This window comes from Hypanus sabinus, chromosome 1 (assembly GCF_030144855.1).
Source record: "Hypanus sabinus isolate sHypSab1 chromosome 1, sHypSab1.hap1, whole genome shotgun sequence".
NCBI lineage: Eukaryota > Metazoa > Chordata > Chondrichthyes > Myliobatiformes > Dasyatidae > Hypanus > Hypanus sabinus.
In genome coordinates, this window is record NC_082706.1 from 87,700,249 (window position 1) to 87,716,971 (window position 16,723).

The 16,723-nt window shown below is 38.1% G+C and overlaps 1 protein-coding gene across 2 annotated transcripts in view; it reads left to right on the forward strand.

The window, feature by feature from the left end:
* The window catches only part of rttn (rotatin), a 255,709-nt gene that overhangs the window by 58,322 nt on the left and 180,664 nt on the right, over positions 1 to 16,723 (forward strand). For both annotated transcript variants that reach the window (XM_059971494.1, XM_059971501.1), the window contains exons 10-13: positions 3,714 to 3,829; positions 7,702 to 7,872; positions 12,483 to 12,695; positions 14,005 to 14,117. In XM_059971494.1, the coding sequence (XP_059827477.1) occupies positions 3,714 to 3,829; positions 7,702 to 7,872; positions 12,483 to 12,695; positions 14,005 to 14,117 (613 nt within the window). The remainder of the gene's footprint in view (positions 1 to 3,713; positions 3,830 to 7,701; positions 7,873 to 12,482; positions 12,696 to 14,004; positions 14,118 to 16,723) is intronic.

The following is a 16,723-nucleotide window of genomic DNA, read 5'->3' on the forward strand; positions in this document are numbered from 1 at the left end:
ATTAAGCTGAAGTTTCATGGAAATAGTTAAGTTGTAAAAAAAAGACAAACTATTTAACTGAGTAACAATTTATGTATTTAAATGAAATACAGAACAAATTGGAACACTATCAATACTACTACAGTACTATTAAGCTGTATTAGTTCTTCAATGGAGGAGTTCATCCACTGTACACTTCCGAGTATGGGGAGCCCAGGGAGGAGTAGCACCTCTGGTAGAGGGGCTTGTCGTGTTCATTTTATGGCAGCTCGTTCTCCTTTCGACCCAACCAGACACTCAGCTCCCATCTGTAGCTGTTTGCATGTGACAGAGGCCGTTCTCCGGTACAACGCTTTGACAAGTGGTATAGACCAGATGAGGGTGTCCGATGAGCTTCATTCCCTGGTGAGATTGGGACATGCCTGTCCGTGCAGGTGAAGTGAGCTGCAACATACTGGGCTGATGAGATAAACAGTGAGATTCAATGGCCAAGAATGTGGTACTGCAATGTTTTGTGGAGAGCAAAGTTTATGATAAAGCACAGTAGAAGTTATGATTATCCACTTCAACCAAGGAAGACCCCAGTTTGTGATGATTCCTCGTACCACTAGACCTGGACTAGAAGTCAAAAGAATTGAGAGAGTTGAACTGTCCTAGTTCAATGGCTCTTCCACTTTAAAAACAGATTTCACTGTCATCGTTGGATATGACAAACATCCTACACTCTGCCGTGTTCTTTTGAATGATAATGAACAAAATTAGCATAGGTACCTAGTACAGAGTACCTTCGTACAATGCTTTCGGTTGCATCCTCCAAATCATCATTTTCATTGTAATACTCAAATGATTCTTGATACTTTCAAATTCATCATTGTTCTTAACTTGAAGTAGTGAAATTGTTTCATTTCGCGCCTGGCCATTTCTGGCGTCTCCAAGCCTGAGTGCTTCAAACCATCGTGAGCAAAGCAATTCTAAATTGTCCTACTGCTTATTTCCCCCCCAATTATCAACAAACCACTTTTTAAACACAAGCACATGCAACTGACACTATTTAAAAACTGTTCACTCTAAGCATGGTGAAGTGTCTTAACAGCTATGCAGAGCACGCAACGGACACTAGTAGAAACTGTTTGGCAGCAGTCTTCTGTCCCAATTAAGATGTATAGAATTTGAAATAAGCATAAATCTTGGCTATTTTCTCGATTAGTTTCTGTTCTTTAAGATTTATCCCAAATAAGCGGCTGCCCCAATTATCTAATGGGCCAATTAACTAGAATCCACTGAATATTTAATTAAATCAAGTAAGTAGTGCAAAAAGGGAGAAAAAAGGTGACATAGTGTTCATGGTTTCATTGTCGGTTCAGAAATCTAATGGCGGAGGAGAAGTTGCTGATCATGATACGTTCTGTTTGTGTCTTCGGGCTCCTGTACCACCTCAATGAGATGAGGGCATGTCCTGGGTGATGGGGGATCCTTTATGGCGGATGTTGCCTTCTTGAGATGTCTTCTTTTGAAGATGTCCTTAATGATGGGGAGGCTAATGCCCATGATGGAGCAGGCTGAGTTTACAACTTTCTGCAGTTTTTCCTGATCCTTTGCTGTGTCCCCTCTGTACCAGATGGTAGTGCAACATTTGGAACGCTCTCCTCCCTATATCTGTAGACATTTTTGAGTGTCTTTTGTAACATACCCAGTCTCCTCAAACTATGAATGAACTTTAGCAGCTTTTGTAATTGCATCAAAATGTTGGACCCAGGATTGATCTTCAGAGATGTTGACACCCAGGAGCTTGAAACTGCTAACCCTTTACATTGCTGATCTATCAATAAGGACTGGTGTGTGTTCCCTCGATTTCCCTTTCCTGAAGTCCACAATCAATTCCTTTATCTTTCTCAGCTCCAGCAAGTACAGGCCCAGAGCTATTAAACACTCCTCATACATCAGCCCTTTCATTTCTGGAATCATTCTTGGTAACCTCCTCTGGACCTCAGCAGCCTCCAGTGCCTTATTGAGCCTCAGCGTTATATCCTTGATTCTAGTCCTCTCGAAATGAATGCTTATAGTTTTTGTGGATTATGGAATTAAAAACATGGAATAAAATAAACATACTGCTTGCCTTTTAAATCACTGCTTGCCATTTGAATAGGGTTGTATTTCGAATGCCTGTCATTGTTGGGAAAAGCAACGTTGCAAGTCCAGGGATAGGATGAGAGTTCAAATCAAAGGTGAACTAATCTGCAAGGTTGATTTTGTTACTAGTTCTCTGTGGAGTCTGAGGCTAAAGGTGAATGCTTTTTGATTCACTGCAGCATTGCTTGTCAGTCTTTTTGATACATTGTCCTTTATTCGGTGAAACAGGTAGCAGTCAGTGGTATACTGGACTTTTAAGTAGTGTGAAAGATTTGAAAATGTTTCATAATTCTGCAAGCTGATTGGGTTCTTAATGACACCACAACTGTGGCAGCATGATTTCCATTCATTCATTCAGAACAGACTCCGTGAGTTTGCACTATATCCAATCCTGACTTATGACTTCCTGGCAACTGTCCGCTACAAGGAAAATATTCTTTGAATTGAGATTCTGTGACCACAGTTACTGCTTTGAAAGCTTTGGTGTGGCTATCTTGATAAACAATAGAAGCATGTCAAGGCAGACCTTGATGAAGTGATTAGACATTTAGATTTAGCAAAGTATGCATGATAGATAAAATAATTGCTTAGTTGTTTATCTCAATGTGGTGGATGCAAGAATACTAAAGCAAAATTGTTTTCAATAAAATAGTCTGAATTTTTCGACAGTTGATACACACAAATCCTTTTGTTCGCTTCTGAAGCACTTTTCCTCAGAACCTAAATGTTGGTCAATATATTCTTGATGATGAGTGCTGTTTTCCTGCAACAGCACTTCATGTAGATGTGCGCAGTGATGTGGAGGCTTTTATCTGTGATGGACTGGGCTGTATTTACTACTTTTTGTAGGCTTTTCCATTCCAGAGTATTGGTGTTTCCATATCTGACTGATGCAACATTCAATATACTCTTCCCTGGACATCTATAGCCGTTTGTCAAAGTTTGACATGCCAAATTTGCAAGCTTCTAAGAAAGGTGCTATTGTCCTTTCTTTGAAATAGCACTTGTATGCTGGACTCGGGACAGGTTCTCTGAAATGATAACACTGAGGAATTTAATGATGCTGAATGCTGACCGTCTCCACCTCTCATTCCCCCACACCCTACACAGCCCAATGAGGACTGGCCATGGACCTCCATCAGCAAGAAGGTACAGGAGCCTCAGGACCCACACCACCAGGTTCAGGAACAGTTATTACCTCTCAACTGGCTCTTGAACCAGTGGGGATAATTTCACTCAACATCACTCGCCCCATCACTGAACTGTTCCCACAACCCATGGACTGACTTTTAAGGACCTTTCATCTCATGTTCTCACTATTTATTGCTTATTGATTTATTATTGTTACAATTTCTTCTTGCTTTTTGTATCTGCACTGTTTGTTGTCTTCATTTGTCCATCCTGTTGGGTGCAGTCTTCCATTGATTCTGTGTTTCTTGTACTTATTGTGAATGCCTGTAAGAAAATGAATTTCAGGGTTGTATTTAGTGACATATGTGCACTATGATAATCACTTTACTTTGAACTTTGTGTTCATTTTGTAATCTTATGTAATTAACTTAATAAAAGTTTGACCATTAAGTTGGCACTAATTATTTTTGCAGGTAGTAGGAAGATTGTGATATGCGTGCTAGAGCTTTTGACAGAACTGGTGATGCTCATCAGTGATTCAATCTCTGAAGATGTCTGGGAGGATGAGAGTCTGACTGGTCGAGAACTGGTATGCGTTTTATGGGAATTTATTTGTAAGCAGAACCTTGTATTCTATTAAGAAAAATCTGAATTGATCTGAACATGTTTACATATTTGAGCACTCTTAAATTCTCTTTTGCAAATGATTTAAAATCAGTAATGACTTCAGTTTCTCACGCAACAGTGTTTTTATTTGTGTTATTTTCTCCTTGTTGGTATTGGGTATTGTGCCAGCACCTTTCTTTCCAAAGCTTTTAAGAGTCAACACTGGGAATTGTACTTGAATTTTTGTTAACAAGTCATGATGTTGGTTCAAGCTAGTGCTGGATGTTCAGAATAAAGTAAAGATTTGAATCTTGTGTATCATCTTTCGCAAACTCAGAGCATTTCAAAAATGGATTGCATTGCAGCTCTGTTTCAATCCTATGTGCTGTGGCACAGGAAATGATGTTATCTTCATAAGCATCTAAGGCTCTGCTATATGTAGGGAAAAAAATTGGCCCTACATTGAATAACAATGGATACCAATAATTGGGATGGAGCTGAAGAAACTGACGAAGAGATTGTTGTAGCATACCCTGTTCTAAGAAAGTCCATAATCTATAAATAATGTGATGGATGTTTCCATTCTCACCTTTCAAATTTTCATTGGTTCTGACATATAGAAAGAATTATTTTTGCTTTTCTGCCAGTATACATGATAACTATCCAAATTAAATTTGGCATCAAATACAAGAAAAGTACCATAATTATTTAGATGTTAACATTTTCAATCACAGCTTCTGCATCTCTAGGTGAATGTTCCAGTTCTAACCAGTAGGGGGAAGCAGTAAATCAGTAATAAATGTACTGCACGGCCCATGACATACCAGCAAAGCTGCCCTGTTCACTAGCTACATGCATAAATCCTGGAGAACAAGTGCTTATTTTCACTTTTGCTACACACCCGTTGATGCTCTTGTCTTATGAGAATGTATCTTAAAGCCTCAACTGCTTGCAACTTTTTGGGAAATTGAGTTCCAAATTTCTATGACTGTTAGTCTGAATAAGTCTTACATCATTCTGTTCGTGAATGATCCATACTAAATTTAAGATAATGTCTCCTTTTCTTGATTTTTCCCTTATACAGGTAAGCTTACCTGCACCAAGATCCTTCCGGCATTTAATCAGAGCACACATTTCTGCAGCCATTCCAAATCATAGTAGTATCTTTATCTTTCTTTTATCCCTGTCCTTTATCTTTCTTCATTTCCATACTTGAATGTGATATTAGCTCTTTTGCTTTGCTATACATCCACCATAGTCGTAAGGTCATCCAAATTTCTTACCATATGAATTGTATTCTGTTTTCAGAAGGTGTAGTGGTCAAAACTGAATACAATACTCCACATTCAGCATGTCCAAGACTCTATGCATTCTTGTTCCTCTTTGCATTTCAGCCTCTTGAATAAGGTTAATAAAACATGGAATGTAGAACAGTACAATACAAAACAGGCCTTTCTATTCTCAATGTTGTACTGACCTTTTAACCTTCTCTAAAATCAATCTAGCCCTTCCCTCCAACATAGCCCTCTATTTTTCTGTCATTTATGTGCTTATCTAAGAGTTTCTTGTATGTCCCTTATGTATCTATCTCTGCAAAAACCCCTGGCAGTGCGATCCACACGTCCGCCACTTTTTTTTTCAATCTTTTTATTGAGTTTCATATATATATATATAAAGAACATAACATAATAATGAATAGGTTATGAATACAATAGACTTGAAATTACATTGGTAATAAGATAATAATATCCTATTAAACATCAACAGAAAAAAGTACATTAATCAATCAAGTCTGTATAACTATATATGAAAAAAAAACAAAAATAATCATCAAAAAAGAAAAAAAATTGAAAATAAGTAAAAGAAAATGTATAATGAAAAAAAAACACTAAACTAAACTAACATGAGCAATAATAACAGTTTATAAGTATGTGATAGTGTCAAAGAAACTCCGGAACTCCATACCTGAACAAGAATAAGCAGAAAGAAGGTCTGGAAAAGGTCAGATTAATTCATATGAAAATGTCGAATAAACGGTCCCCAAGTTTCTTCAAACTTGACTGATGAGTCAAAAATAGTGCTTCTGATTTTTTCCAAACTTAGATATGAAATAGTTTGGGAAAGCCACTGAGACGTGGTAGGAGGAACGTCCGCCACTTTTTGTGTAAAGAACTTAAACCCAGACATTCTCCACCCCCCCCCCACATGGTCTGCCAATCATCTTAAAATTGTGCCCAGTGGTATTAGCTGTAAATATTCTTGTAGATGCATAAGCCATGGACCTGTTAAATATTTACTGTAGCTAAATGAGAGCCACTTCATTGAATTGGGTAAAGGATGCATGGCATTATAATTGTAAAATTATTTCTTCCCAAAAAGAGTGATTTGCATTTGAAATAATTCACTGGATAAGGGAGAGACTCTTATTAAGAATGTAATTTATTGGTAGATTGGGTGAGATGAAATATGATCAAATGGGCTTCATTGGACCAAATGATATATTCCCATTCATGAATCTTTCTTCTGGTACTTTTACATCACTACAACTTTTACAGGAAAGATCATAGCATGCACAGAAGATTGGTTAACTGTCAGGAGGCAAGGAGTGGGAATAAATGGGGTCTTTTCTGATTGGCTCCTGGTGACTAGTGGTATTCTGCAGGGGCTAATGGTGTTCCGCAGGGATCAGTGTTGGGACTGCTTCTTTTCACATTATATGTCAATGATTTGAATGATAGAATTAATAGCTTTGTGGCCAAGTTTCTGGAAGATACAAGATAGGTGGAGGGGCAAGTAGTGTTGAGGAAGCAGGGAGTCTGCAGAAGGACTTGAGACATTTGGGCAATGGGCAAAGAAGTGGTAGATGGAATACAGTGCAGAGAAGTGTTTGTTCATGTACTTTAGTAGAAGGCATTAAGACGTAGACTATTTTCTAAATGGGGAGTAGATTCAGAAATCAGAGATGCAAAGGGACCTGGGAGTCCTCGTGAAGAATTTTCTAAAGATTAACTTGCAGGTTGAGTTAGTGTTAAAGAAGGCAAATGCAATGTTAGCATTCGTTTCAAGAGGATGAGAATATAAAAACAAGTATGTAATGCTGAGATTTTACAAGGCATTGGTTAGATGGTATTTGGAGTCTTGTGAGTAACTTTGGGCTCCTTGTCTTATAAGGATGTGCAGCCATTGGAGGCGGTCTAGAGGAGGTTCATGAGAATGATCCTGGGAATGAAAGTGTTAGTGTATGAGGAGTGTTTGGCTGAGTTTAGGTGGGGGGTGAGGAATCTCATTGAGATGTATTGTTTATTGAAGGGCCTAGATAGAATGGATGCGAAGAGAATATTTCCTGTAGTCGGGAAGTCTAGAACCAGAAGGCACAGCCTCAGAATAAAGGATGTCCCTTTAGAACAGAGATGTGGAGGAATCTGTTTGGCCAGAAAGTGGTGAATCTGGAATTCATTATCTCAAGCAGCTGTTGAGACAAGTCAATGAGTGTATTTAAAGTGGAGATTGATAGGTTCCTGATGAGTCAGGACATCAAAGCTTACTTGGAGAAGGCGGGGAATGAGGTTCAGAGGGAAAGTAAATCAACCATGATGATATGGCAGAGCAGGCTCGCTGGTCCGAATGGTCTATTTCTGCTCCTATGTCTTATAGTCATTTTAAACAGTACTGTGTTTTGTACTAAATATTTAATTTGCGATTTCTGTTCTCAGCATGCACCAATAACTATTATTAAATCTTTATTTAAGGTGTAGAAGCCAAAACAAATGCAGTATCAGTTAACCACTGTTACTGGTTTAGGGTACATCAAATGAGTAAGTGTAATGCTTTTCATTTTACTGTTTCTATTTACAGAAGGAAAGTCTGATAGGATCATTGGATGCTTTGGGGGAAGTTCTTGCTTATCATAGTACCAGCATTGCTGTAGAACAACCAGAAAAGGCTATTGTGCACCATCGATTAGCGTTTATTAGTATTGCATTATTCTCCGTGCGTTTTCTGCAAATAGTCCTCCCCGTAGAGAAGGTGAGCTGATCCATTTGTACCTGTTCACTTTCACAAGATTTCATTTGGGTCTTGTACACAATCAGATCTAAGTTTGCAGCTCTCTGCATGTTTTTATGTATGTTAAAGGACAATTAAGATTAGCTTTGTCACATGTACATTGAAATATATATGAAGTGTCTTTACACCAAGAGCAGTGTTGGGCAGCCCACAAGTGTTGCCACGTTTATGGTACCAACATAGTATGCCTATAGCTCACTAACCTTAAGCTGTAGGTCCTTGGGAAGTGGGATGGAGGTGGAACAGCCAGACGAAACCCATGCAGTCGCGGGGAGAAAGTACAAACTCCTTACAGGTAGTGGTAGGAATTGACCCTGATTCACGGTCACTAAAGTGATGCGCTATGCTACTGTATGTGTAATGATAGTTACTGATGGTTCTGTAATTACTCCTTGTTTCTGCATACACTTGTAATTATAATTCATATGCAATTTTCTATTTTTTAAAGTTTTTTAAACTTGCTATTCATTGTGCAGTGTCTGACAAGACAGTGCAGTGATGTATCCAGAAATGTGTATAAAAATGGCCAACTGAGCAAGGTATCTTCAACTGATGAAAACTCTGAAGGGCATTTGCTTGTTAATATTGATAAGCTACTTCCTTTGATGGTTATGCAATTGTGATGTAATTCACAGTGATTATATGAAATAAGCAGTGTGTATTTCCTGTTTTGGATAGGATATGAGACTAAATGTTGGCTTCTTTAAGTTCAGAAGCTTTCCTTTTGCACAAACTTTTTCAAATAGTGATTGAAACTATGAACAGTTTCTTAGAAAGAAGCCAAACAAAGGCAATGCAAAAAACATTGCAGAACATCACTTGCTGTACAAATTAGATTTTGAAACAATTTTCAATCCTCAAAGGGCTTTTGTATTCAGTCTGAAATTCCATTAAGTTGTTAATGGGCTGAATGCTTGTGCCTCACTCTGGACAGCCCCTCTCCTTTGCAGTGGAGTCATCAACTAGATGATTCAAGGCTTGCCTTTGATACTCAGAATTACAGCATCATCATAGGTGTTTTAAGAAATACTGCCTTAATCACATCATGATCAGTGTTTATAAACAAGTTCTTCAGCCGAGTGAATGTGTGCTAATTGTCTGCACCAATTTATATTCGTCTGCATCTACTGTATTATTCTCCACATATACCATTCAATTTAACCCTGATTCTACCAGTTGCGTACAGAGCCTGGACAAACTACAGTAACCAATTAACCAAAGAATCCACTTGAGAATCTGCTTGCTTGTGGAGGTATGAAGGAGCAGGAGGAAACAAGCCCACATGGTCACAGGGAGACCACACAGACTCCCCACAAACACCAGAGAATAGGATTGAAACTGGTGACTGGGACTGAGGCAGTAGCTTTGCTGGCTATATCTCTATGCTACTCTAGTTTGTTGAATGGAATCTTCGAAATGTTTAAAGCGACAATGTGATGTCTCCAGTGAATTTTAGTGATAAATGAGGCTTAAAGTTTAAATTGTGCTCGTTTTCTTCCCTGGTTACCTTTGGGGATCAAGCAATCTAAATAGGACCATTAATCTGTCAGAATAACTGGAGCATTGACCTTGTGCATCCCTTGTGTAGGCTCTGTCTGAGTTTCTCAGTTTGAATATCACTGATCTGATGTATTTTTCTGTTTGATGCTGCAATTCATGAGTATTTATAAAGTGGAGAGAAAAACTACAGAGTAATTACTATTCAGCATACTCCTAATTTTTTTAGATGTATGTGGTTGCAAAAAATAAATGTATATAAAACAAACTACTGTTGAATTTTCTATCCTGAGTACACCCAGCTATTTTGTATATCCTTCTTTGTTATAGTGCCATTGAAGTACAGCACAGAGAAAGGCCCTTTGGCCCACCTAGCCCATGACGAACCATTTAAACTGTCTACTTTCATCGACATACTTTGGGACCATAGCCCCTATATTCTATATTCTACCACCTATATTCCTATCCAAACTTCTCTTAAATGCTGTAATTGGGCTTGCATGCACTGGCAGCTAGTTCCACACTCTCACGACCTTCTGAGTGAAGAAGTTTCCCCTCATGTTCCTCTTAAGCTTTTCACCCTTCACCCTTAACCCACTGAACTTCAGTGGAAAAAGCCTGCTTGTGTTTTCCCTATCTATACCACCTCATAATTTTGTGTACCTCTGTCAAATCTCCCCTCAGTCTTCTGTGTTCCAAGGAATAAAGTCTTTGGTACAAATTCTGCTTGGTAGTTTTGTGATGCCCACTGTTAGGGGAACCTTCATGTACTCTGAAGTTGCTCCAATCATTCCATTATGATTTCCATTCTAACTAGTCTTGCAAATAATTGGAGCCATCTGATTTTGGGGTGATGAAATTAGTTGGGTGCATATGGTCTTGTGAAGGCATCTTCATCTGTGACCAAATCGTATGGTTAATTGGTACAGATATACTACCTCTTGTTCATGCAGAAGTTGTTCCTAGGTCATTGTTGATGTAGGAACCATGGCAGAGGAACATTATTGTGTACAACAATAAGATTAAAACATCCAGACCTACTAATAGGATATTCTGTCTGACATCAGAAGACCCAAAATGCACTCAAGCTTTATACTGTGTATTGCCTGCTATGCATTTTTATCAGTTCCTGGAATTAAAACGTGAGGAAGGAATTGAACTTGGAATAATTTTCAGTAATTATTCAATAAATATTCAATAAGGAGCCTTTTTTAATTCTTTCTCCCAATTCACTCTTAGCATAATTAGTATCATAGGGTCATTTGTTTGGTCCATAGCCTTCTGTGCCTTGGAGGATTGTGTCATGCCTACCACTATGTCATGCATTGTTGGAGATTTAATCAAGAACATTTCTTTCACACTCTGGGTTTCAATCAAAAATAAATATTACCACTCTGACTTACAACAATATCTGCTTAGTTACTGGTTAACAGCATTTTGAAAGAAAAAAACGAGATATGACATGATAACCTGATTAGCGCCATACATTACAGCACCGGGGGAGGGGGGGGGGGGGAGGGGGTGGTCAATTCCCTCTGCTGTCTGGACATTTTTCCTGTGACCACATGGGTTTCCTCCAGGTGCTCCAGTTTCCTCCCACATTCCAAAGACGTGTGGGTTAGGGTTCGTAAATTGTGGGCATGCTTTGCTGGCGGTGGAAGCATGGTAACACTTGCAGGCAACCCTCAGCACGTCCTTGCACTATGTTGACTGTTGGTAAAAATGATGCTCTTCACTGTATATTTCTATATACATGTGACAAATAAGCCACATAACCATATAACAATTACAGCATGGAAACAGGCCATCTCGGCCTTTCTAGTCCGTGCCGAACGCTTACTCTCACCTAGTCCCACCTACCTGCACACAGTCCATAACCCTCCATTCTTTTCCTGTCTATATACATATCCAATTTTTTTTTTAAATGACAGTATCGATCCTGCCTCTACCACTTCTACTGGAAGCTCATTCCACACAGCTACCACTCTCTGAGTAAAGAAGTTCCCCCTCATGTTATTCCTAAACTTTTGCCCCTTAACTCTCAGTTCATGTCCTCTTGTTTGAATCTCCCCTACTCTCAATGGAAAAAGCCTATCCACATCAATTCTATCTATCCCCCGCATAATTTTAAATACCTCTATCAAGTCCCCCCTCAACCTTCTATGCTCCAAAGAATGAAGACCTAACTTGTTCAACCTTTCTCTGTAACTTAAGTGCTGAAACCCAAATAAAGCTAATTTCTAATCTCAAACACAAATACCGGATTATTTGTAGTAGTTCTGTTTAAAAGGAATTGATTCACATGCTATAACCAATTTGTCAGCATAAAGTGTTACCTAATTACTTCCACTTATCTGGTTTAATGATTGAACTACTACAGCAAGAGGTGGTTGATAACTAGTAATCATGGTAAACCACCACTTCCCCAAACCCCATTGTTCTTACCTTCATGTTGAAGATTATTTTGGGTTGAAGTCCTGAAAGGCATCTTTGAAACTGGTGCTTTCTAGCACCTTGTGTATGGTTAGTGCACAATGAATGGTGAGTAAAGTCAGTGTCACAGGTTATCCCTGTGGTTATGTTTCAGTTACACCTGGGACAATTAGTGTTTGTAGTTATTTTTTCCTTCTGTGCATCACAATCCAGTATAAGGGTAACAGTATAAGGGTAAATATAAGGAATATTTATTTCTCTGTGTACTTTCCAAGGTAAATCATTGGCAGAATGAGCTTTGCTCATTGTCTTTAGTTCCCAAGGCTAAAGAGAATAATCACTTTGATCCTTCAGAAAGTCAGAACTAGGCAGCTCAATTGCCTTCATATTTTGTGAAATTGACCATAGCAATCTCTTCAGAGAGTAAATGTAAAGCACCTCATTAATAAACTTTAAATATCAATACAACTCTCTAAATTACAAATGTACTATTTAATATTCTTCTTACAATGATTCTGTTAATGACTTAAAGTTATAAACACAAGAGATTCTACAAATGCTGGAAATCCACAGTAGTGTGCACAAAATGCTGGAAGAGAGCACGTCAGGCAACATCTAACTTGGAATTTTTTTTTATGTAGGCTAGTGAAGTTCTGCCAGAGAGCATAGGGAATGCACTTTACCTTCTGTCTCTGGATGTCCCATTCCGTTTGAGCTATTTCAGCATTCATGAGTCCATCACTGTCTACTTAGAGAAGGTCAGCTTGCAGAGCTATAATATGTACAAGAGAGCCACAGAGATAGCACACTCAATGGAGTATGCATGTTCTTTTATCAAGGATGTTGAAGCAAAGGTATGTATACACTGTTTTATTTATTAGTTCTGAAACTAGGGAATAAGTAGTTGTTGATTTTGACTGATTTCCTTTTTATTTTCCAAAGAGCAATTTGCAGTTCTGTTTTCATACAGCAAGTCAGGTAGCTGAATTGTTTTGTGGACCAAATTGCTTAAAGGAGTCAATCAGTTTATAGAGTCAGAGCAGTATATCACTTAAATACGCAGTTCTGTTGTCATAAATGATTTATTTAATATGAACGTGTCTCCTTAATTCAAAGTAATATTAATTTGCTTATGTAATATTTTAAAGCTTATTTTAATTGAGAAATATTAGTCCTCTTGTAATAAATATTCTTACTTATGGGAACTGATACATGAAAGATGTTCTGAGTCATCTTCTATTGTAAAGCTGTCAGACTGCAGAGATATAGGTGAGAGCATTTCCATGTTAAGTTTCAAAGCTTCAGTCTGAACCTCCATTAAAGGTGAGTACCAAATTTAAAAAGAACCAAGTATTCTAGTATAAAGCAAGTCTCCATGAAGCAAATATTTTAATTTCATAAGATTTTGCCAGAATTGTTTTTGATTTTGTTTTTTAATCAAAATCATTTGCAATTTTAATTCTTATTCCAAGTTCTAAAATATGTCAATACATTAGATTCATGACCCATTAAAAATCTGTATCATGTATTTTCTTATATATTTTATTAATTTTACAAACCAATATGCACCATTGTACATCTCCTTAAAATAAGAAACTCTTCAAGTACCATTTAAGAGACCTTAAATTGTCGTCATTGTCACAGCCATGCAGAAATAACACAGCTTTATCTCTGGGAATTGGAGCATTAATGTGGCAATAATTTCTATTTATCTTTCATAGTTGAATAACAGTGATAATCCTGCAATTCTTATCCCTTAATCTAAACATAGCACTTGATAGTTTTGTTTATATTAAACTAAGTTAAAACTTGTGGATAACTTCACTTACCTCAACACAGATCTGATCCCTGAACTCACTTTACAGGAGTCTTCAACTCTTGTTCTCAATATAATTTATTCATCTATTATGTATCTATCTATTTATTATTAGTTTTTTTTTGTATTTGCACAGTTTGTTTTCTTGTGCAAATTGGTTGTTTGTCAGCCCTTGTGTGTAGCTTTGTTCTACTGTGAATACCTGCAAGAAAATGAATCTCAGGTTAGTATATGGTGATCTACTGTATACTTTGATAATAAATTTACTTTGTACTTTGAGGTTTTACATGTAATATTTGGAAAGAGAAAGGCATGTTCTCAACCTAATTGAATTCTCCTTCTTGCAGAGGGAACGGGATCTCATGGAATTGATTGAGTTAGCAGACCAGGCTGTACTCAGCCTTCCTTACCATCAACAGCTACAGCTGGTCCAGAAGTTCATTGACATCTGCTCAGAAATGTAACGAGGATGTTTCATATCATATTTAAATCTTCTAATAAATATGTACAGAATATTCTCTTTAGGCAATCTCTTGGCTTTGAAAATCCTATGATTCCACTGTAATAGTGTGGGTTCTGAGATGAGAATTTGGGACCCAAAGATGCAGGCACAGGTGGTGGCAGAAATACTTAAGAGGACAGGCTAATTATTGTCAACTTGTAACAAGATTGTTTGCTATTTATTAAGCTTGAATTTGGTTTTGTTGGAAGCCAAAGGTACTAGTTATGGTGAGAGAATGTTGAATTAACCTGTCATGTCAGTTCTCCATCCCACTTCCATTCTGACTCGTCTTTTCATTTTACATTGTTCCATTCAAACCTGTAACATTAATTCAGCTTTTTCTCTTTCCACAGATGTCTAGCTATTTCCAGCACTTGCAGTGGTCTCTGTCTTAGAGCTCCAGCACTATTATTTTTTCCTCTCTATCCTCCATCTTCTCCTTGCATCATCTGCACTTCGTGTGCCTTCACCACCCCCTCACAGCCTGCACTCCCAGAGCTTGGGTTATCTGATCTATGTTGCTCTCCACTCTTGCACAGATGTTTCCTTCCTTTGTTCTCACCATCCATTTTTCTTTACACATCAGGCTGTGCATGTTTTTTAAAATTCTGTTGGAAGTTTGTGGACTGGAAACATGAACTCTTTTTGCCTCTTTAGATGCATGGGTCCTGCAGAATACTTCTGAATTTTTTTTTTTGTTTTCACGCTCAGTGCCCACTTCATTACATGCTTCCTGTACATAAGGAAGTGGTTACTGAGTGCACGTTTGTATCTTTTGCTGCGGCAGTCCATCTATTTCAAGGTTCGAAGTGTCGTTTAGGGAAGCTCTTCTGCTATAATGCGTGGCTATTGAATTACTGTTGCCTTCGTGTTAGCATGGACCAATCTGGCCATTCTCCTCTGACCTCTCATTAACAAGATGTTTTAACCCACAGAATTGCTGCTCATTGATTTTGTTTTTTGTTTTTTTCACCATTCTTTGTAACCTCTGGACCCATTGATAAGGGTCCATGACATAAAAAAAATTGGGAACCCCTGCTGTAGAGACTGTTGTGTGAAATCCCCAGGAGATCAGCAATTTGTGAGATACTCAAACCACCCTGTGTGACAACAACGATTATTCTACGGTTAAAGTCACTTAGATCATAATTCTTCCCCATTCTGATGGTTGGTCTGAACAACAACTAAACCTCTTGACCATGTCTGCATGTTTTTATGCATTGTGTTGCTTCCACATGATTGGCTGATCAGATAACTGCAAAATGAGCAATTATATAGGTGTACCTAATAAAGTGGCCATTGAGTGTATATCCCACTTTCAAGCCCACTAGATTTCACATGTCAAATAGCTGCATTCTGCACTTTAGTAATTGTTTGATTAATTCTGTCTCCAGGTTGCTATTGGCAAGAAAACCATAAAGTATCAGGTTTTCTCTTAAAAAAAATTCTAAACATGATCAGGTTTATTCTCACGGACATAACATATGACATGAAATTTGTCATTTTGTGATGGCAGCAGTGTTGAACAATGACATTAAAATTTATCAGTTACTAAAATAAATAAAAGGGGAAAAAAGGGAATAATAAGGTTGAGTGCTGATGGCAAAGGGGAAGAAATTGTTTCTAAAACATTGGTCTTCAGGATCCTCCTGTACCCTTCTCCCTGATGATAGTAATAAGAGGCATATGCTGGATGGTAAAGGGCCTTAATGATGAATGCAACACACACAAAATACTGGAGGAATTGAGCAGGCCAGGTAGCATCAGTGGAAATGAGTACAGTCAACGTTTTGGGCCTTCAGCAGGAAGGTCCTGCTGAAGGGTCTCAACCGGAAATGTCAACTGTACTCTTATCCATTGATGCTGCCTGGCCTGCTGAGTTCCTCCAGCATTCTGTGTGAGTCTTGCTTGGATTTCTGGCTTTTGCAGATCTTCTCTTCTTAAAGATGGATGATGCTTTTTAAAGTCATCACCTCTTGAAGATGTCCTTGATGATGGCGCGGGCTGTCCCATTTCAAAACTGACCTAGTCTACATCCCTCTGCAGCTTCTTTTGATCCAAATACATTGGAAGCTCCATACCAAGCTGTTACTGTAAATCTATCACTGTAAAGATTCTAAGACCATAGTCCTGGGAGATTCATACAAAACTTTGTATGACTATTATGTAATTTCCTAGTATGGTAAGATGAACTCTTGGTCTCACAGTTTTCCTCATTATGACCTTGCACCGTATTGTTTGCCTGCACTGTACTTTCTCTGTAGGTATTACACTTTATTCTGCATTGTTATTGTTTTACCTTGTTAAACCGTAGTGCACTGTGTAATGATTTTAGCTAATATGAACGGTATGTAAGACCAAGCTTTTCACTTTCTCAGTACATCGACAATAATAAACCAATGCCAGTTCCAATTCTGCCTGAAGGAGTGCCACTTCAACATAGTGTTACATGTTCCTCTATGTAATTGTGCAATTTTTATAAATGTTTTCCTGATCTAGCAAAGTAGGCACTTAAAGGTACAGGGCTGTAATTTGTTGTCAAAATAACTGAAGACGATGTGCAA